We start from the raw sequence: 22,421 nt of genomic DNA, 5'->3' as shown, positions 1-22,421 counted from the left end.
TGAAACTTCTACAGTATGGTTCTCTGATATTCAGATTCTATGACTTTTCAGGGGTTGTTTCCCCCTATTTTTTAAAATAAGGCAAATTTTCTCAGGCTCGTAATTTTTAATGGGTAAGACTAAATGAAACTTATATATTTAAAATCAGCATTGAAATGCAATTATTTTGATGTAACTATTGGTACCGAATTTCTATTTTTTTAGAATTTCGGTTGCTATTAAGCCGGATCGCGCCTTACTACAGTTCGTTACCACGAACAGTTTGAGAAGTCACTTTTACAGAACCTGGACAAAAAGAGACGATGTATCGTAAAGAGTATAAATTGAGCTTCCCAGTTTCAGAGGAAGTATGGTCACACAGTGGCGCAATCGCACCATCAAAAATTACATAATTCATACAAGATAAGTGGTTAATATAGACATTTATTTTGAAGCAAGTTTTTTCACTTGATATTTTATGTAAGTATGTTTTGTAATAATTGCGCATCATCTAATTTGAGGAAAGGGCGATGGTTCGTTTTTTCGCTGGAGGGCTAAATACCATAAAGAGTTTATTTTAACTCCCAAATTGCTTAAGGTCATTAAAAAAACATATGTCGAAACATAGTAGCATTTTTTTGTAATTTCGTGCTCTAAACTGACAATTTTAGCCCAAAGGGTGCCTTAAAGCCATTGAGCGAAAACTCTTGGATGACCAGTGGATTTAAATTTATTGAGAAACGACATATTGAGTTTCAGAGTTTCAGAGACAGCAATGCCTTTTGCTGGCGCAGTCATTAGTGTAGATGCATGTACTTCCACAAAATAAACAGCTAAAAAAAGCTTTTCTTCTAAGGCTTCATTTAACAAAGTTTATTCATTTAGGCTCGGTAAAATTATATGTAGCAGCGTATAATTTCGCATCAGCCATTATAGAGGAAGGCCAGTGCATTTTAGTGTAGGCAGAGAGAGTGTAGCTAAACCCCGCAAAAATATACTTTTATGCCGATATTTCCTAACTTTCAGTGAGTTTTTGGGTGAATAAAGAATGTGTTTCGGGGAAGGGAGGGGGTAAAACTACATTCTAATCCTCTTAATTCTCGGAAGTATTTGCCTTAAAAATATACAAGAAAAAGATTGAAAATGAAGGTCCTGTATAATTTATGACAAGTTGCATTTATTCATATCTTTTTCAAACCATATGTCTTAAAAACAATTCATTTTTTTTTAAGGGGGTGATTAAGTGAACTGATGGAACTCGAAAATCCCATGTTAAATTGAAAATTTATATTTAAAAAGTACTCAAGTATTCATTGGCGGAAGATGCCGCTTTTAATATCAGGCCATAGCTTCTTGAAGATGCTACAAAATGTTTGAAAGGATTTTGTTTTATTTCCTCTAATTGCTTAGAAATCTTAGAAAATGTCTAGGTATTTTTCACAAGTGTACTCTATGAAGGATATTGCTTTTGGAACAAAATTGGTACTATCATGTGCAGAAGACAATAACCTATAAGATGACTGGAACCATTTTTTGATGTATTTTCCTGTTTTCTAACAGTCCCCTAGAATATTTTCAGCTACCTGAAATTTTTACAAGTCGGTTGCCATAAAGAATCGTTTCAGATCGCCGATAATAACCCCTAGAGACGAAAATGACAAGCTGGAATAATCAGCTGCTTGTTAATAGTGTGAAATTTTCATAAATTATTTCAATGCAATGAAGAAACATAGAAATAAGAAATAGTCAGGAGCCTTCAGGAAAGTTATGCACACAAAGCCGAAATCATGGGGAAAATTAAATCAAAGCGAGGTATGGAACTGCGAAACTGCGAGAAATTTGGGGATAGGCTAGTGGATAAAGAACCGAAAAGAGTCTAAGGCGGACTATTGCATGGAAGTTGGAAAGAATGGACTGGTCAACCCCAAACGAGGCCACGACTACTTTTACCAAGTACAATCAGTCAGCTTGAATGTGCTCAGCTATATACTTGGTTTTTCATGATTTTTACCCAGAAAGACTTCTACATTGAAAAGATAGACCGCAATCCAGGCTTTTGGACCGAAAAGATTTTTCCCAAGCTGAAAGGATTCTTCATTGATGCTTTGATCCCAAAGTTCCACAGGGGGTTCCAATACAAGAGCCGTACTTATAAGATTAATCGTCTAGTACCGGTAACAGGAAAATTCATTTTCCTTACATTCTATCCTTCTTTGTAGTTACATACTTAATTGTATTGTCATTTGAAATAAAATACCTTTGTTTATATTGCTTGTCCTCCAACTTTATCAAACAGTTCGTAGTAACGAACTGTAGTAAAGAGCAACCCGGCTCAATAGTAACCGAAACTCTAAAAAATGGAATTTTGGTACCAATAGCTACATCAAAAGAATCGCATTTTAATGCTGATTTTAAATATATTAAATAAAAAAACAAGTTTTTTCAACTGAAAGTAAGGAGCGACATTAAAACTTAAAACGAACAGAAAATACTTCGTATATAAAAGGGGCTGCTTCTTCATCAACGCCCCGCTCTTTACGCTAAAGTTTGACTCTTTCTCCCAACTCTTCTTTTTAAAACAGTAAAAAACTTTAGTGTAAAGAGCGGGGCGTTGATGAGGAAGCAGCCCCTTTTATATACGAAGTAATTTGTGTCCGTTTTAAGTTTTAATGTCGCTCCTTACTTTCAGTTGAAAAAACTTGTTTTTTTATTTAATTTCTGAATGTTTTTGAATAAATGCATGTTTTGATTTTGGCTCTCCGCAGAGTAATAATTGAAACAAAATTTGAATTTTTTTTTTTTTTTGCTGAATGGCTTACTCATAATTTTGATCGAATGATTTTGGGAAAAAAGAGCGGGGGAGGAAGCCTAGTTGCCCTCCAATTTTTTGGTTAATAAAAAAAGGCAACTAGAAATTTAATTTATTACGAATGGTTTTATAAGTAAAAGATATACGTAACTTATAAACTAGCTTACGTGAAGAATATTTTATTCTCATATTTTTATTACACATATGAGAGGGTTCACCCCGTCGTCAGTACCTCTCTCTTTACACTAAATCTTAAATTTTGGCCCAATTAATTAAGAATGACCCCTGAATCACAAAAGCCGTAGAATAAATAGTTGACATTACTAAAAATACTTTAGCGTAAAGAGCGAGGTATTAGGAGGAGGTGAGCCCCTCATATGGGTAATAATTTCTGTTCGTTTTAAGTTTTGATGCTGCTCCTTACTTCCAGCTGAAAAAAAACTTTTTCATATATATTTTTTCATTGTTTTTTTTAATAATGTTAGTAAATCCTGCGCTCCCTTCATGGAAATTTTCTTCCCCCATGACCAAGTCCTCGATGGAAAGTTCCCCCAGTATATCCCCCTCTTTTCGACCCCTCTCCCCGACCAAAAAATTCTCCTGAAAACACCTGTACACTTCCCAATAACCATTACTATATGTAAGCACTGGTCAAAGTTTTTAACTTGTAACCCCTCCCACGGAGACTATGGAGGAGTAAGTCGTCTCCAAAGACATAGTTATAAGGTTTTTCGACTACGTTGAATAAAATGGCTATCTCAGAATTTTGATCCGTTGACTTCGGGAAAATAATTAGCGTTGGAGGGGGCCTAGGTGCCCTCCAATTTTTTTGGTCGCTTAAAAAGGGCACTAGAACTTTTTATTTCCGTTTGAATGAGCCCTCTCGCAACATTCTAGGACAATTTGGTGGATACGATCACCCCTGGAAAAAAAAACAAAACAAAAAAAAAACAAATAAACACGCATCCGTGATCTGCCTAAAAGTCATAGAACACTACTGTAGAAATTTCAAGCTCCTATCTGCAAAAATGTGGAATTTTGTATTTTTTGTCAGAAGGCAGATCACAGATGCGTGTTTATTTGTTGTTTTTTTTTCAGGGGTGATCGTATCAACCCAGTGGCCCTAGAATGCTGCAAAAGGGCTCATTCTAACGGAAATGAAAAGTTCTAGTGCCTTTTTTAAGTGACCAAAATCTCGGAGGGCACCTAGGCCCCCGTCCCACGCTAATTATTTTTCCAAAGTAACCGGATCAAAATTCAGAGATAGCCATTTTATTCAGCGTAGTCGGAAATCCTTATAACTAAATCCTTATAAGTGTATAGACGTCTTCAGGGGCGTTTTCATTTGGTCTGGGGCAGGGTTGAGAAGAGAGGGATATGCTGGGGAAACTTTTCATGGAGGAAGAAAATTTCCATGAAGGGAGCGCAGGATTTCCAACTATTATTAAAAAAAAAAAAAACAATGAAAAAATAAATATGACAAAGTTTTTTCAACTGAAAGTGAGGAGCAGCATTAAAACTTAAAAGGAATAGAAATTATTACGCATATGAGGGGCTCACCTCCTCCTAATACCTCGCTCTCTACACTAAAGTATTTTTAGAATTTCAACTATTTATTCTACGGCTTTTGTAATTCAGGGGTCATTCTTAAGAAATCGGGACAAAATTTAAGCTCTAGTGTGAAGAGGGAGGTACTGTTGAGGGGGTGAGCCCCCCTCATATATGTAATAAAAATGTGAGAATACAGAAGTTCCTTACGTAAGCTAATTTGTAAGTTACGTATGTCTTTAACTAGTAAAATTTATTTTTACTAATAATTTTACTAATAAAAAAATTCGTAAGAAATTAAAAGTTCTAGTTGCCTTTTCAGGTAACCAAATAATCGGAGAGCAACTATACCTCCTTCCCCGCTCCTATTTTTTTCTCAAAATCGTTTGATCAAAACTATGGGAAACCCATTTAGCCAAAAAAATAAATACCCAAATTTCGTTTTAATTATTCATCTGTGGAGAGCATAAATCAAAACATGCATTGATTAAAAAACGTTAAGAAATTAAATTAAATAAAAACAAGTGTTTTTAACTGAAAGTAAGGAGTGACATTAAAACATAAAACGAACAGAAATTACTTCATATATGAAAGCGGCTGTCTCCTCATCAATGCCCCGGTCTTCACGCTAAAGTCTGACTCTTCCTCTTAACTCTATTTTTTAAAACAGTAAAAAACTTCAGCGTAAAGAGCGGGGCGTTCATGAGGAAGCAGACCCTTTCATATACGAAGTAATTTCTGTTCGTCTTAAGTTTTAATGTCACTCCTTACTTTCAGTTTTATTTTTTTTTTAATTTAATTTGTAAGAAAACTTTGGTTTTCTAAGAATCCTCGAAGAAAGCTTTCAACTAAGTTCGCTGTTTAGTTTCGAATTAATGAAATGAGGTATTTTAAATAGCCTATCCCTAGGAAATAAAGTGGAAAAAACAATAAATTTTAAAATGCATTCTATGCATGCCGTCACAGTTGCATATACATGGGCATTTTGTACTTGAGAATGATAGTGCTCTTTTGCTCATTTTCTAATCTCCCTTGGTCGGTAACCAAGCTTTGCAAGACACTGTCAAATATATTATTATTTCTCGGCTGAAGCATCTCACCAAAGGAAGCTGTCAATCAAAACCTTTGACAAGACTTGATAATTGGTGCTATTTGAAGTTTTGACAATCGACGATCTCTAGAGAATTAAAAGACAGAAGGGTAACCTTACTTCAATTCTGAAGCTCGATGTTTTCAAGTTCACTTAATCACGGCCTTAAATGTCTGACAGTGAATTTATTTTTCCTTTCAAGTATTTTGGCACAAATCGCTTAGAACCTTTTAGTCTGAAAGCGCTTAGTTTGACATAATACATTTTTATCATTATCCAGGCTACGAATAGCTCTAACCATAGATACGAAATGGAACAGAAAGGAGTCAAGCCAGTTCTAAGTTTTTGCCCAAGTCCGAAGAAGCTTAGGAGAGAGTTATTTCTTATTGTTGATGTGCCCTTTTAGAGACTAAACCATACATTTGGACTTTTCACACTTTTCCCACGAAAAAGTCCACATTTGGACTGGCTCTTTTTCACACGAAAATCCATTAGCATGGTGGTATTTCGACTTACGTTAGGACCGAGATTGCTATTGAATAAATGTTGAAATGATTTTTAAGTCTTAATCCTAGAAACACAAGTGAAGTGAGATCGTTTCATCATTTGTTTCGTGTATTGTGTATACCCTGTATACTGTGTATATGGCGTAAACCCATGTAAGTATATCATGTATGTCCTCTGGTAGTTTAAAGGCTTTTATGGATTAGCTTGTAGAGCAGTTAGAAAAATTATTAATAAACACGAATGCATGCTATATAAGAGGCGACTTCAACCTTGACTTGGCAAGCACAATCAAATGTCTACTGCATTTTTAACTTAATGATGGGTTGTGGGTCTTATGCAGCGATCAGAGTACCGACTAGGGTTACAATGAATTCAGTGACCTTGCTTGATAGCTGGTTCACTAACCACTGAGGGACAGACCCTGAAGTGCTAGTTAATAAGTGTCTCATCACTATGGAGTTACCGTGATCCAAAACTTGGTTTTGAAACCTTCAAACTGAAAAGCAAATATCATGGAAAACGAAAACTGTGGTGCTGAAGGACCGCACACTTTTAAGAGTTTAGAGTCAGTTGGAGAAAAGTATATAAGAATAAATTGCCATAACGTTAATATTAATGAATAGTTTGGTAAAAAGATATAGTTTTGCTTCAGTACAGCATGCATCCACGAAAATGGAGGGGAAGACATCATAATATTATGGAACCGTGGATTAGTAGGTCTCTTCTTCAGTTTATTATACAAAAAACCAGTTTTTTCAACTGAAAAAAAGAAGCAACAATAAAACTGAAAACGAACAAAAATTATTATGTATATGAGGGGGTTTGTGCCCTTGTCAATACCACACTTTTGACGCTAAAGTTCGAATTTAGTTCCAATTCTGTAAGAATTACTCCTGAATCACAAAGACCGTTTCATCAGAATAAATTTAAAAGTACTAAAAAAAAAATCTAGCGTAAAGGGCGAGGTATTGACAAGGGGTCCAACCCCCTCACATGTGTAATCATTTCTGTTTGTTTTGAGTTTTAATGTTTAATGTCACCTCTGAGAAAAAAACACACATCTGTGATCTTTCTTCTGACAAAAAAATATATGGGCTTAAGTGAAAGACGGAGTGCCACAAGGCTCTTCCCACAGCCTAACCTAACCTGGTGTTTGCGTGAGGCTGCTACAGCTCTATCAAAAATTATACAATTCTAGCTATTTTTGCAGATGATATTAAATTTACGGTTGTAGCAAAGACTGAAAATAAGCTAGATGTCGACACTGAGTGAACACCTAGTCAAATTCAAATTTGACTAAAGGCCAACAGAACAGTTGGAAAGGCCAAATTATGGAAAACTTTATTTATTTCTGTATTTTCAATTATGGTTCAACTTTAGGTTCACCATAATTATGGTTCAATTATGGTTCAATGCTGCAAAACTCAGCTATGTGGTTTTAAGTCGTGTCCTCAGCCATTTTTCCGTCAGAGAAGCATATCAAAGTGTCAGAGTAGCACCAGCGTTGGATTCCTTTTTTACAGTAAAGTTAAGCCAATGTGACGGATTGTGAACTGCAATCCTCGTTTTAATATTATGTTTCAGCTAGGAAATCAGTTCCATAAATAATCAACAAGACAAGCTCTGAATATCCGAATACCTTTTGCTCCATCAGCGTGATCTGCTTTTTCTTTTAATGTTTTCATTCAACTTCTTAATTATTAATACATAAGGCTAGAGGAGTCATCTAATTAAATAAAATAATATATGAAAATAGTAATATAACATAATAATAAATAACTAATATATATAAATATATAAAAATATATATAAAATTTATATAATAATATATAAAAATAATATATGAATATATAAAAATAATATTAATAGTAATAATGAGAATTTAACTTAAAACTGAACTCATTGAGGTGTTAAAGGACGCTTCATCTATTTGAACTTTGAAATGAATTATTAAACAACAAGTTCTTTCAGCTAGAAGTAAGGAGCAGCACTAAATAAAAAAAAACAAAAAAACAGGGCGTTCATGCTAAAGTGTATTAGTGTTTTTAAAGAAGATTGTTGTGTTTCAAAAGTCACTCTTATAAAATTAGGACAAACAGTCATACTTTAGCGTAATTTAATTCAATTCAGTTTATATATATATAGTACATATAACAGTTAAAATACACCGGGTCACCACGGAGAGGCAGAGCTCGTGATTCTGGTGACCCTATCAATATTTACAACATAAGTAAAACTCGTTGGACCCAAGTCCATGTCCACCACCCAAAGTAGAATGACAAAATAATTATTACAGTAACAAAACAATCAATTAAACGTGCACGCAGATTTGATTAAACAGCAAAGAGCAATAATCCGTGGAGTGGGGCAATCCCTTTATATACACAATAATTTCTGTCCTTTGTTGAGTGTTAATGTTGCTCCTTAATTTCGGTTGAAAACGAACTTGTTTTTTTTTTCTTTGATATCCGATCATTTTTCAACTAAATCCGGTAAATCATGAAAAATTCCCTCCCCTTAAGGAAAACTCCTCCGTGGAAAGTTCCTCCAAAGTAAAGTACCCCCCCCCCCCCGTAAAATTCCCTCTGGATAATTCTCTCCTCACTGCAAAATATTACATGTAAACAATGGGTAAATTTTGTAACTTAGAGCCCTTTCCAAATGGGCCGTAGGGGGCCCTACGTATTATCCCCAGAGGTATATTTATTGAACCTTTTAGTTGTGATGAACAAAGTGACTATCTCAAAATTTTGATCGGAGAGGTTTGGGTAAAAAAAAGTATTGGGTGGTGGGGCGCTATCTGCCACTTAAAAAGGTATTAGAGTTTTTGATTACCAATGAAATGAGCCCACTTTCAATTTTATAAGATCATTTGTTCAATACAACCGCCCCTGGAGAAAACATACAAAAAAAAAAACTCCACATTTTTGTATATAGTTGTTTGAAACTTCTTCAATAGGTTTTTCTAATATGGTGAATCTCTTGGTGTGGTTTTCATTAAAATATCTTGATATTTTAGGGACCTTTCTCTCCTTTTTTTCAAAAATTAAGAATTCTTTTTCAAGTTCGTAGCTTTTGAGGGGTAATATTAAACTCAAAGAATTTTATATATTTTAAATGAGCATCAAAATCGATTCTTTTGATGTGTCTATTGTTATCAAGTATCTGTTTATTAGACGGTTACTATTGAGCTACCTCACTTTTTATTTACAGTTCGTTACCACGAGCATGATTGTCATGTATTTTATATCATTTTGTCTTAATAAATTTCTGTCTCTCTCTCCCTCTCTCTCTTATTGAACTGTGTTTAAAAGAAACAAGAGGCACAACCTAATTATTTCCTTAGAAGATGCTCCCTAGCATCTATCTCACAACTGAATTAGATTCAGTCAAGTAGTAACAGAATAATTTTTCGCACGGCTGAATATAAAGTAATAGCGCCCACTGAGTATTCCAGGTATTCGATTCTCTAGATAAACACAATACAGCTAAACAACGTCAGAGCTGGAGGGATAGATGAAAGGTCAAGCCAATGATATCATTACTGTATTTTGTGTTAAACTTGATTGGAAATATGGAGCCGTGTGCCTTTCTTTCAGGAGAAACTGTGCCTTTTGTAGAGATGATCAAACAGTTCGTGGTAACAAACTGCAATTAAGGAGTGACCCTGCTCGATAGTAAACGAAACTCTTAAAAAAAATGTAATTTTGATACCAATAGATACATCCAAAGAACGAAAATTATATGCTGATTTAGAACATAAAAATTTCATCAAGTTTAGTCTCACCCATCAAAAGTTACGAGCAGGAGAAAATTTGCCTTATATTCGGAAAAAGAGGTAACAATTCCCTAAAAGTCATAGAATCTTAATGAAAATTACATCATCAGATTCAGCGCGTCAGAGAACCCTATTGCAGAGGTTTCAAGCTCCTATCTGCACAAATGGGAATTTTGTATTTGTTGGCAGAAGAAAGATCACGGATGTGTATTTATTTTTTTTTCCCAGGGGTGATCATATCGACCCAATGGTACTAGAGTTTCTCAAGAGGACTCATTCGAATAGAAATTAAAAGTTCTAGTGCCCTTTGTAAGTGACCAAAAAATTGAAGAGCAGCAAGGCCCCCTCCCACGCTCATTTTTCCAAAAATCATCAGATAAAAATTTTGAGATAGCCATTTTGTTCAGCATAGTCAAAATATCTAATAACTATGTCTTTGAAGACGACTTAATCCCCCAAGGTTCCCGGGAGAAAGGCTGCAAGTTATGAACTTCGCCCATTGTTTACATATAGTATTGCTTTTTGGTGAGTATACAGACGTTTTCAGGGGGATTTTTTCGGGGGGGGGGGGGCAGGGGGATTGGGTTACGAGGGGAGGATCTTTCCAAGGAGGAATTTTTCACGGAGAAGATCATTTCTATGAAGGGGGTGCTGGATATCCCAGCATCATTGAAAAAACGATGAGATATTAAATTAAAAACAACAAGTTTTTCAACTGAAATTAAGGAGTAACGTTGAATTTTAAAACGAACAGAATTCTCTATGGAGAGATCCTCCCACGTAACCCTCTCCCCTCAACCAGCCATCCAGAAAATCCCCCTGAAAACGTCTGTATACTTTCCAAGTGACCATTACTATAGGTAAATACTAGTCAAAGTTTGTAAATTGCAGCCCCTCCCCCGGGGACTGTGAGGGAGTAAGTCGTCCCCAAGGACATAGTTATTAGGTTTTCGACTATGTTAAACAAAATGGCTATCTCCAAATTCTGATCTGTTGAATTTGGAAAACAATGAGCATGGGAGAGGGCCTTGGTGCCCTCTAATTTTTTGGCCACTTAAAAAGGTCACTAGAACTTTCAATTTCCGTTAGAATGAGCCTTCTCGCTACATTTTAGTACCACTCGGTCGATACTATCACCCCTGGGAAAACAAAACAATAAACACACACCCGTGATCCAGTCTTCTGGAAAGAAATACGAAATTCCATGTTTTTTTAGATAGGAGCTGGAAACTTCTGCAGTATGGTTCTCTGATAAGCTGTTTGCGATCTTGTGATTGAAAAGATTCTATGACTTTTACAGGGTGTTTTTCCCTATTTTCCAAAAAAGATAAATTTCCTCAGGCCCGTATCTTTTGATTGGTAAGACTAAACTTGATGAAACTTATATATTTAAAATCAGCATAAAAAGCTAATTTTTTTTATATATCTATTAGTATCAAAATTCCGTTTTTTGTTAATGTTTCGTTTACTATTGAGCCGGGTCGCTCCTTACTACAGTTCGTTACCACGAACTGTTTGATCACAATCAAAGTACAAGTGGCCAAAGTGACAGCACATAATTGAAGGACGGGGGGAGGAAATCACCGAAGGAATAGTAGTTTTCCGCTACAGTTCCCCAATAAGAGACATACTTTTTTTCTAGCCGAAGTCGCTGATTTTAACATTTGAAGGCAGAGAAATTTGCAAAATATCCGGGAATAACTGCTAAATATTTTCTTAATGATCCAAAATACAATCTGACTCTTAAGATAAAGTAGTGAGGAAGACAAGGTTCCCGGTTTTTGAACTTTTATCATACCAAAATGTTCATCTTGGGAAAATATATTCCATTTACTAGGATCAAATGTGGTTTGGTATTAGCATAATGCATACAAAAGTAAGGTTAAAAGCCTTTAGGTTCTCTTAAATGATCCATCAAAATGGGGAAAAGATCCAAGAAGCTACGGTGTTGCTTTCAAATGAGCAGCAAAAGCCTTAAGATTGAAAGGTAGCATTGTGGAAATTTCCATTAGGATCCATAACAAATTCTTGATGAGTGGAAGGAGAACCACTTATGGTAACCTCGCTGGGCTGACTACCTTAACTACAAGCTTTTATGCATGACTATTTTTAAAACAAATGCTTCATGTGTTAATAAGTGGTCATGTGTGCCACATCCCCTTTGAAATGTATGTCGAAAGCCTCTTATTAATATTAATTCCCCGTTTTTATTGGTGCAATATTGGTCACAATGGAATTACATAACTTAGGAAGGTTACGCGAAACTAAAACAAGGGGAAATAACTTTGCTTTAATGCTTGTGTGCTATGACTAGAGAAACAATGCCTCCCTCTTCTTCCGAACCTGCAATTGGGTAGTGTTTTAATGCTAAAAAGGATTATGAAAAAAACTGTGTTTTACATTTATGATATTTGCCCTATTCATAAATTTAAATATAAAAAAGCAAGTTTCTTCAACTGAAAGTAAGGAGCAGCATTAAATATAAAAGTGACAGAAATCATTCTGTATATGAAGGAGAAGGCTGCCTTTCATCAACAGCTCCTTCGTACACCAAAGTCATCAAGATCTTCAAAAATAATTGTCATTGAAATTCGACAACCATTGGTGTGAGCAGTGTTTCTTAAAGAATTAAATAAAAAAAAACAAGTTTTTTAACTGTAAGTAAGGAGTGACATTAAAACCTAAAAAGAACAGAAATTATTCCGTATATGAAAGGGGTTGTCCCCTCTGCAACTCCCCACTCTTTACGCTAAGGTTTGACTCTGTCACAACTCTACTTTTTAAAATAGTACAAACCTTTAGCGTAAAGAGCGGGGCGTTGAGGAGGAAAAGTCCTTTTCACATACGGAGTGATTTCTGTTCGTTTTACGTTTTAATGTCGCTCCTTACTTTTAGTTAAAAAGACTTTTTTTATATTTAATTTCTGGACGTTTTTGAATTAATGTATGTTTTGATCTTGGCTCTCCGCACATAAATAATTAAAAAGAAATTTGCATATTATTTTTTTTTTGGCTAAATGGCTTTCTCATAGTTTTAATCGGGATATTTTGAGAAAAAAAGGAACGACGGAGTAGGCCTAGTGTTTTCCCCTTTTAGGGGGGTGTTTCCCCCTATTTCCTAAAATGAGGCAAATTTCCTCAGGCTCGTAACTTTTGATTTGCAAGACTAATCTTTACGAACCTTATATATTTGAGATCAGCATTAAAACGACGCAATTCTTTCGATGTATCTATTGGTATCAAAATTCAATTTTTTAGAGTTTCGGTTACTATTGAGCCGGGTCGCTCCTTACTACAGATCGTTACCCACGAACTGTTTGAAAAAAAAATTGTTTATTTTTTCATTTTTTTAAAATAATGCTAGAAAAGCCTGCGCCCCCTTCATGAAAATTCTCTTGTCTCATGATCAACTATCTATGGAAAGATCCTCCACCGTAACCCCCTCCCCCGACCAACCCCCATCCCAACGTGAAAATGTCCTCCTGAAAATGTCTATACACTTCATAATAACCATTACTATATGCAAGCATTGGTCAAAGCTAGTAATTTGCAGCCCCTCCCACGTGGATTGTGGAGGAGTACGTCGTCTCCCAAGACATAGTTTTTATTTTTTTTTACTATGATGCTCAAAATGGCTATCTAAAAAATTTGATCCGTTGACTTTTTGAGAAAAATGAGCGTGGGAGGGTGCCTAAGTGCCCTCCAATTTTTTTGGTCACTTAGAAAGGTCAGTAGAACTTGGACAAAGAAAAAAAAAACAAATAAACACACATCCGTGATTGATCTTCTGGCAAAAATTACGAATTTCCAAATTTTTGTAGTTAGGAGCTTGAAACTTCTACAGTAGGGTTCCCAGATACGCTGAATGCGATGGTATGATTTTTGTTAAGATTTTTATGACTTTTAGGGGGTGTTTCCCCCTATTTTCCAAAATAGACAAATTTTTTAAGGCTCGTATCTTTTGATGGGTTAGACTAAATTATAACGAAGATTATGGCTGGATGTCTTTGAGGAAAAAAGGAGTGTGGAAGGAGAGCTACTTGCCCTCATTTGGCTCGATACGATCACCCCTGGGAAAAAAAACAAATAAAGAGGCATCCGTGATCATTCTTCTGGCGTACAAAATTTTACATTTTGTAGACAGAAGCTTGAAACCTTTATAGTAGCAATCTCCGATATACTGAATCTGATGGTGTGATTTTAATTAAAATCGCTTGAGTTTCAAGAGTTGTCTCCCCCTTTTTCAAAATTAAGATAAATTTTCTCAAGCTCGTAGCTTCTTATGGGTAACCCCATAAGAAGCTCGTAGCTTCTTATGGGTAACCCAATCAGTATACGCTAAATTTTTTTACTGTTTTAAAAAGTAGTTTTAAGAGAAAGAGTCAAACCTAAGCGTAAAGAGCGGGGCGTTGATGAGGAAGCAGTCTCTTTCATAAACGAATTTCTGTTCGTTTTAAGTTTTAATGTCGCTTCTTACTTTCCGTTAAAAGAAACTTGTTTTTTTTTATTTAATCACATAAAAAGGCTTTTGGGGTTGACAGAATCTCCCAGAATTTGAGAATAAGAGTTGTAAGTTATTCTCCAGGGGCTTGAAATGTTTAGTTCTGGCTCCCTTTTAAGAGTCAAACATGACGGAGAGCAAACTAACTCCCCTCCCTGACATCCTATTCTCCCGAAACGCCTTTAATTAAAATTGTGAGACAGTCGTTTTGTTACCAATAGTTCATAAATCACATGATAATTTCTTTAGGGTGCACATAATCCCCCAGACCCCATGGGCAAGGGTTGTAAGTTATGCCCCGGTGCATATAAAGTTTTTATGGAACGGATATCGTATATACTACGGATCGGTTGGAGCTCATTTGATTTGTAGTCGACAGTTTAGCGTCCTTTTTAAGAGTCAAAAGTGGATGGAGGGCAATCGGCCCCCTTAAGCCCATTATTCCCCAAAACTCATCCGATCAAAATGTTAAGAGAGCTATTTTGTTCGGCTTTGTAGAAAGTTCCAGTAAAATATGTCTTTGGGGATGTCAACCTCCCCAAAGTCCCCAGAAAAAGGGCTGTAAGTAAGGCAATTCGTTCAGTCCTTACACATAGTATTTGTTATTGAAAAAGGTATGCATGTTGAAATTTTACTTTCCAAAATGATGAAGAGCATTCAAGTGAGCGTTGAGAGAACGTTGAGAACGTTGAGAGGAGTGTTGAAAACATGTCAAAACATGCTAAGTGTATACGGATAGTCAAAAGGGTGTAACATAAGAATTAACGAGTATATAAATTTGGAAAATTAAGGAAATGATAAGGGAGATGATCAAAGAGGAAATATTCGCATTCTACCAATATTACTACAACTACCACCACTACCACCTACTACTACCACACTATTGCATTTAGAGTATTGAGGAGAAATTAAAAAAAAAATCAAAAAGACGTCATGTGCATGCACATTGTCAAAATAGCGTATCTCAAGAACAAAAGAACGGACAGAAATTATTCTGTATATGAAAGGGATTGTCCCCTCCTTGACGCCTCGCTCTTACGCTAAAGTTTTTTATTGTTTTAAAAAGAAGGGTTATGAGAAAAAGTCATTTTCAAACAGTTCGTGGTAACGAACTGTAGTAAGGAGCGACCCGGCTCAATAGTAACCAAAACTAAAAAAAAAAGAATTTTCATGCCAATAGCTACATCAAAAGAATATTATTTTGATGTTGATTTTAAATATACAAGTTTCATCAAGTTTAGTCCGACCCATCAAAAGTTACGAGCCTGAGAAAATTTGCCTTATTTTAGAAAATAGGGGAAAACAGCCCCTAAAAGTCATAGAATCTTAACGAAAATCACACCATCAGATTCAGTGTATCAGAGACCTCTATTGTAGAGGTTTCAAGTTCCTATCTACAAAAATGTGGATTTTTTTTTTATTTTTTGCTACAAGGCAAATCACGGATTTGTTCGTTTTTTGGTTTGTTTTTTGTTTTTGTTTTTTTTTACCAGGGGTGATCGTATCGACCCAGCGGTCCTGAAATTTTGCAAGAGAGCTCACTGTAACGGAAATGAAAAGTTCTAGTGCCCAAAAAAATTGGAGGGTACCTAGCCCCCCTCCCACGCTAATTATTTTCCCAAAGTCACCATATCAAAATTCTGAGATAGCCGTTTTATTCAGTGTAGTCGAAAAACCTTATAACTATGTCTTTGAGGAGGACTTACTCCCCCACAGTCCCCGTGGGAGGGGCTACAAGTTACAAAAATTACTCTTAAGGCTTGGGGCATTAAGATAAATTTTACAAGAAGTATATGAACGTAGAGGTTACCAAAAGGACATATCAGCATTGTCTTAGCAATGGCTAATTACAATAAGTTGAAACTACCTGGACTCGACAAGAGGGATGTTCTACTGACCAATAGGGATATTTCCGTTAATACTTTCAGTAGTACCGCTATTTAGAACTATTAGTAGTAATATCAGTACATCTACTGTGACTACTATTGCAACCATTACAGCAATATCAAACAGTTCGTGGTAACAAACTGTAAGTAAGGAGCGATCTTGCTCAAAAGTAGCCGACTTCAAAAGAATCGGCTTATGCTGCTGATTTCAAATAAATAAGTTCCATTAAGTTTAGTTTAACCCATGAGAGGGAACGAGCCTGAGAAAATTTGCCTGGTGTTTAAAAAAAGGGGGAAAAGAAATCCAAAAATTCATAGAATCTTAATAAAAAATGGCACAATTAGATTCACTGTATCAGAGAACTACTGCAGAGGGTTTTAAGCTCCTATCTGCAAAAGCATTGAATTTTTAGTTTTTGTGAGAAGAAAGATCACGGATACGTGTTTATTTACTTGTTTTTTTTTCTCTGGGGTGGTAGTATCGGCCCAGCGGTCCTAGAATACTGGAAGAGGGCTCATTTGAACGGAAATTATAAGTCCTTGTGACCTTTTTAAAAGAACAAAAAGATTTGAGGGCAACTAGGCTCTCTCCGACGACTCTTTTCTTCAAAATCATCCGATAAAAATTTTGAAATGCATAAGTTGATAAAATTGCATAAATTGCATAGTTGAAAGGGCAAATAATTATGCCTTTGAAAATATTATGACCGCTCATAGTCCCTTGGGAAAGGTCTAAGCTATAAAATTTATACATCGTTTACGTATAGTATTTGTTATTGGGAAGCATGCATACATTTGTTAGGAGGGCAAGTTTTCTGCTGAGAGAATTTTCCAGGGGGGAAATTTTCCTTAGGGAGGGAAGTTCTCAAGGTGTGAATGTCTCAGGACAAATTTTATATTAGGGGAATTTGCCAGAGTTCCTATACGAAATTCTTGTTATGTCTTGCTATATCCTTGCTGACACAATTTCACGCGTGGAGATGTTAAGTGGAATTATCCGGGGTAAATTTTCATCAGGATTGAATTGTCTAGAGAATGACTCCGTGGGGAGGTGGAACCAGATTGCCTGGCGTTACTTAGAAAAACGATCAGAAACTAAATAAAAAACAAGTTTTTTCAACTGAAAGTAAGGAGCAACTTTAAACTAAAACAGACTAAACTATTACGTATAAGAGGGAGTTGCTTCTCCTCAACACCTCGCCCTTTGCACTAAAATTTGAACTTTGTTCTTATCCTTTAAGAACGACTCCTGAAACAAAAGGTTCGTTTAATTGGAACAATAAGAAGCTTTTTTTAAAAGTGCTAAACAAAATTAGGGTTAATACCGAAGTGTTGAGGAGGAGCAACCCCCCTCTTAAACGTAATAATTTCTTTTCGTTTTAAGTTTTAATGTTGCTCCTTACTTTGAATTTAATAAACCTGTTTTGTTTTATTCCTAGGAACAGTTTGGTGTGTGAAATTGAAACTAACAGGGCTTGTTGTGAGGGATGTTGAACTACCCAAAAGAAAATATTTGCATACTAATACTACTGCATCTACTCAATACTATTACTACTGTTATTATTATTACTCCTTCTATTACTACTGCTGCCACTAAAGCTTATGCCACTGCTATAATTCTAGTGCTACTACTACTACGTCTACTGCTATTAAAACTAAGGGTATTAAGACGAAAACTGGGATATATAGAAATTGTATGGAAGTAATTCGCAAAACACTATGCCCACAGAGGCTGTCAAGTGGGCGCATCAAAAATGCTTAAGGAACGGTTGATGATGTTAAGCTGAAACTTTAACGTGTGTTAAAGGGAATGTTGAAGAAACCAAAGATGCTATGCGCATACAGCCAATAATGTTGCTACAAATGTTGTGTGCAAGCTAGGGGTATTAAGGTGAGGCTTTTAACTAAATCAAAATAAAATATTAGCATGTGGGCTTTCAAAAAGAAGCAGTATCTGAAGAACAACTTACATTATTCAGTTAGACCTTTAAGTGTAAGTTGTGGGGTATTTTTGAATTAGCCAGAAGGCAATATGTGTATAATTTTAATGCAACCACTATTCATACTATAACTAATAACGCTAGGGCTAATAATGTGAATCTTTCAGGGAACGTTTAGGAGGAGTTCCAATCAAACGAAAAAACTTTATGCATGCAAGTTTTCACAAGGGCATATAAGCAGTATCATAGGCAACACCTATGATAAGAAAATAAAACAAATTACCGTGGATTATCATTTTAATTGAAATATACTTATGTTTATTCCTTAAAGTTTTGATTTTTGTGTTGGGAGAGCAACACTTTGGTTTTATCGTGTTTTTTCTCGTTTTTTTTTCTAGCACCCCGATTTCAGCTTATCCGTCGAATGTGGTAAGGGTTTAACCTCTGCAGTTTTTACAGAAAGTGACCTTAGGCTGGATTGATGATATGACTTTGCATTTTGGAAAGCTTCGTAGAACTCTTGGATGGGGCCAAATAGAATGGTTTTTGCTTGTCCTTGAGTCAAAGCCTATAGCGTGTGAAATGAAGTGGAGTTTTATAGCCTATGTCAGAGATCTACCTGAAGTTATGCAGTCAAGCTTTCGTTTCATCAAACCATGTTATTGATTTTGAGTGGAAAGCTCCATTCTAGGAAGCAAGCAGGCAGGCATCAGTTTCAAATTGAAGATGGACTAAAATCTATAGGTGTTAAATATATACGGCAGTTACCGGGCCCCACAGCTGATATATCTTCTTTGAGTGATAAATAGAAAAATATACAGAAACAAAAAAGTGGTATTTTCCCACGGTTTCCTGCATGATTTCAGCTGAGTTTATAATTCGGTTTTCACAATTGGGATTGCGGTAGAGAAAAGGTATCAGATGTGCCTCTTAAAATTTAAAATTTCTTTCATTGCTAAAGGAATTAGAGTTTATCCTTTGCTCCTTTCTAAGTGATAACGTTAGAAACTTGGCCTACGGCAAAAAAAAATCAACTTTTGAACTAGGACAGTTAGATTTTTTTGACGGCACTCGATAGCTCTTGATGAGTTGATCAAAGTATATGTCATGCATTTTTTGATAGAAAAATTCCTTCATGAGATATACCAGTTCGAAAGTTTAAAGGGGTTGACAACTTCAGTAGTGAGATACACACAGAAAACAAAAATAGGTCGATACCAATTGTGAGACATATAGGTGGGTTTTAAGCAACAGTCGACTGTTAGCTAATAACCATCTTCGGCGATAAGAGGTTTGCAACTTTTGCTAGTTGGTGTTCCTAATATTTATTTTAAAATCCTTATAGATTAACAACTTCAGCGTTTAATCGAAGCGAGGAAACAAAACCAAAGTGTTGCTCTCGCAACACTTTGCTCGGTGAATCCAAACAAACGTTGCCGCAATACCTCATGTTGCCCATGCAATGTAGGTCTAGTTTCATTTATGAAAGAAAAAATTAAAACATTAAAAACATATTTTGTTTTCAATAAAGCACAAGTTATGTTCTGATCTTGAAAAGGTTTGGGGGTTATCAGCACTACTCATGCTAATGTTTGCTTCTTTTGAATTTGAATCAGCTATTTATTGTAATGTAACATGTATGAAACATTAAAAACATATTTTGTTTTCAATAAAGCACAAGTTATGTTCTGATCTTGAAAAGGTTTGGGGGTTATCAGCACTACTCATGCTAATGTTTGCTTCTTTTGAATTTGAATCAGCTATTTATTGTAATTTCTGTTCGTTTTCAGTTCCAGTTACTTATCCATAGTGATTTATGGTAGTTCTATGCTTGGAAGATTGTTTGACTCAATTTCTACTTATTTTTTGCTATATGGAGATCTTTACTTTTCCTTGAAAAACTTATTAAGTGGGAAAAGTTTTTTCTTAATGAATATCAAACAAAAAAAAATATCCAGCGCTGTTGAATTCTCGAGGCAGTTAATTTAAAGAAGTTATGTTAATAAAGAAATAGTTGTTTCAGTTCAATAACATTTTATTTTTAATGACTGACAACAGTTAACTTTCACACCTTTAAAAAATAAATATATTAAGTAACAACAAAAATAGAAAGGCTTAAAATTTAATAGACGTTGAACTTACACTGAACGTTGATCTTAGATGTATCCTCCAGTGCGGTTCCAGGAAGCATCGGATTTTCCACACGGCAAGTGATATGTTTCCCGTCATCAACAGAGTCAGGAATAAAGGAAAGTATGCTGACTGTCATATTCCCATCATCAGTATTCTGGGGGGAAACAAGACCATTAAAGACATAGAATGAATATAATTGAAGCTCTGCAGACATGTTTGGCCGTCATTGTGTCGGTGGAAACTTAGATAAGGAGACACTGAACTAGTTTTTTTTTTCTATAGTTCGGAACATGAACTTTTTGTTAAGTACGAGAGTGAATATACATCCAGGAGAATACATAGATTTAGAAGTTGGTAATTAGCAGGGAAGAAAAAAGACAGATCCTATGATTAAACTTACAAGCTAAAATTGAAATTCATTCATTATCGACTTTTTATGGGTTAGAATAAGTAAGGATGGATGTCTCTCAGGGTTTCTTCTTCGTTTCCTGGAAAATGTACAGAAAAGTATACGCTTTATGCTAAGATGTTTGGATAAAATAAAAAAGTACAAGAAAAAATGGCATTTGAAGCAATATTCGCAGAGGCAGTAATGATACCAGTATCGTGCTTCTAGACTTAACGGTTACCTTCTTTTCTTACAACTGTTAAAAGAGTCTATACCCTTCTGCTAAGAGCCTCCAAAAAGTAACTACACGCCTGATTATGCCCACTTTTCTTTCAGTTTGTAGTGCATTACCGAAACAATATTTTTGAATGTATACTCTTATTTTACCACCTCATATCAAGCAATCCCCTTGTTTAATTATTAATTAGATTTAGAAATGAGTTATCTTTTCAATGGAAACTATGGAACACCTTTAAAACAAAACAAACAGAAGCTCTCCTATATTTAAAGGATGGCTTCCACTCCCCTTAATATTTGACTCTTCACTCTAAGTATTAAAACATTAGCTAGTGCTTCCCTGAAAGTATTGTTTAATAAACAAAAGTAGACAGCTGGTAATGGTAAAGGTTGAGTTAATCGATTTCCTTTTCAAACAGTTGGTGCAAACGATTTTTTAGTATGAAGTAAAATAGCCTAATAATAATCGAAGTAACCTTAATTTTTTTTAAAAGGATTTTTGATAGCAATACACACATCGAAAAGTTGGTTTTAATAATGCTTAAATTTTTTTTAAATTCATCAAGTTTAAAATTGGCCATCAAACGCTACCAGTCTGAAAAAATTTATTTTATTTTCAGAAAGCGAAGAAAACACCCTTGAGACGGTATCTGATCTGGATGATTGGATAACACCATCAAATTCAGCAAAGGCCACTCAACCCTATTGTACATAATTCTAACCGCTATCCACAAAAGGTTACTATTCGCTACAAGTCCCTATTAACTGAAAATTTCGTGATGTATAATGGATTCAAAATTATCCAGAAACTGAACATTGTTCACGCTTGATGGTGTGTTCATTAAATAGTTCGTGGTCTCAAACTGAAGTAAGGAGCGATGTGGCTCGCTAGCAACCGACACTCTAAGAAACAAAGTCTTGATGACAATAGATATATCAAAAGAATCAAATTTTGATGCTTATTCAAAATATGCCAAATTTATCAAATTTAATGGTACCCATCAAAAATTAAGAGCCTGAGGAAATTTGCCCAATTTATCAAAAAGGGGGTAACACACAAAACATCAAGGGATCTTAACAAAGTCACACCATCAGATTCAGCATATCAAAGAGCCCTACTGTAGAAATTTCAAACTCTTATCTGCCAAAATGGGAAATTTTGCATTTTTTGCCAGAGGAAAGATCACGGATGTGTGTTTATTTATTTGTTTTTTTTTCAGGGGTGATCGTATCAAAAAAGCAATCATAGAATATCGGGAGAAGACCCACCTGATCTAAAATCAAAGTTCTAGTGCCCTTCTTAAGTGACTAAAAATATTGGAGGTCAGCAAACCCCCCTCCCACGCTTAATTTTCCCCCAAAGTCACCCGATCAATTTCGATATAGCCATTTTTCACCATAGTCAAAAAGCATAAAAACTATATTTTTGAGAGTAACTTAACCCCCTCGCAGTCTCCGCAGGAATGGCTGCGAATTATGAACCGTCCCATTGTTTACATATAGTATTGGTTATTGGGAAGTATACAGACATTTTTAGGGGAATTTCTCTGGTGAAGGAGGGGAGGGTATTACATAGAAAGATTTTTACATGGAGGAAGTTTAATAGAGGAAGGGAATTTTTAATAG

General features: G+C 35.4%; 1 protein-coding gene across 1 annotated transcript in view; it reads right to left on the bottom strand.

Annotated features, from left to right (window-relative positions):
- The window catches only part of LOC136028754 (hemicentin-2-like), a gene marked incomplete in the record, with an annotated part of 380,916 nt that overhangs the window by 166,130 nt on the left and 192,365 nt on the right, over positions 1 to 22,421 (bottom strand). The window contains 1 exon segment of the mRNA XM_065706639.1: positions 20,180 to 20,324. Coding sequence (XP_065562711.1) covers positions 20,180 to 20,324 — 145 coding nt within the window.

This window comes from Artemia franciscana, chromosome 7, assembly GCF_032884065.1.
Source record: "Artemia franciscana chromosome 7, ASM3288406v1, whole genome shotgun sequence".
Taxonomy (NCBI): Eukaryota; Metazoa; Arthropoda; class Branchiopoda; order Anostraca; family Artemiidae; genus Artemia; species Artemia franciscana.
Note: the sequence above shows the minus strand (reverse complement) of the source record. Positions and strands in the feature narration are given on the sequence as shown.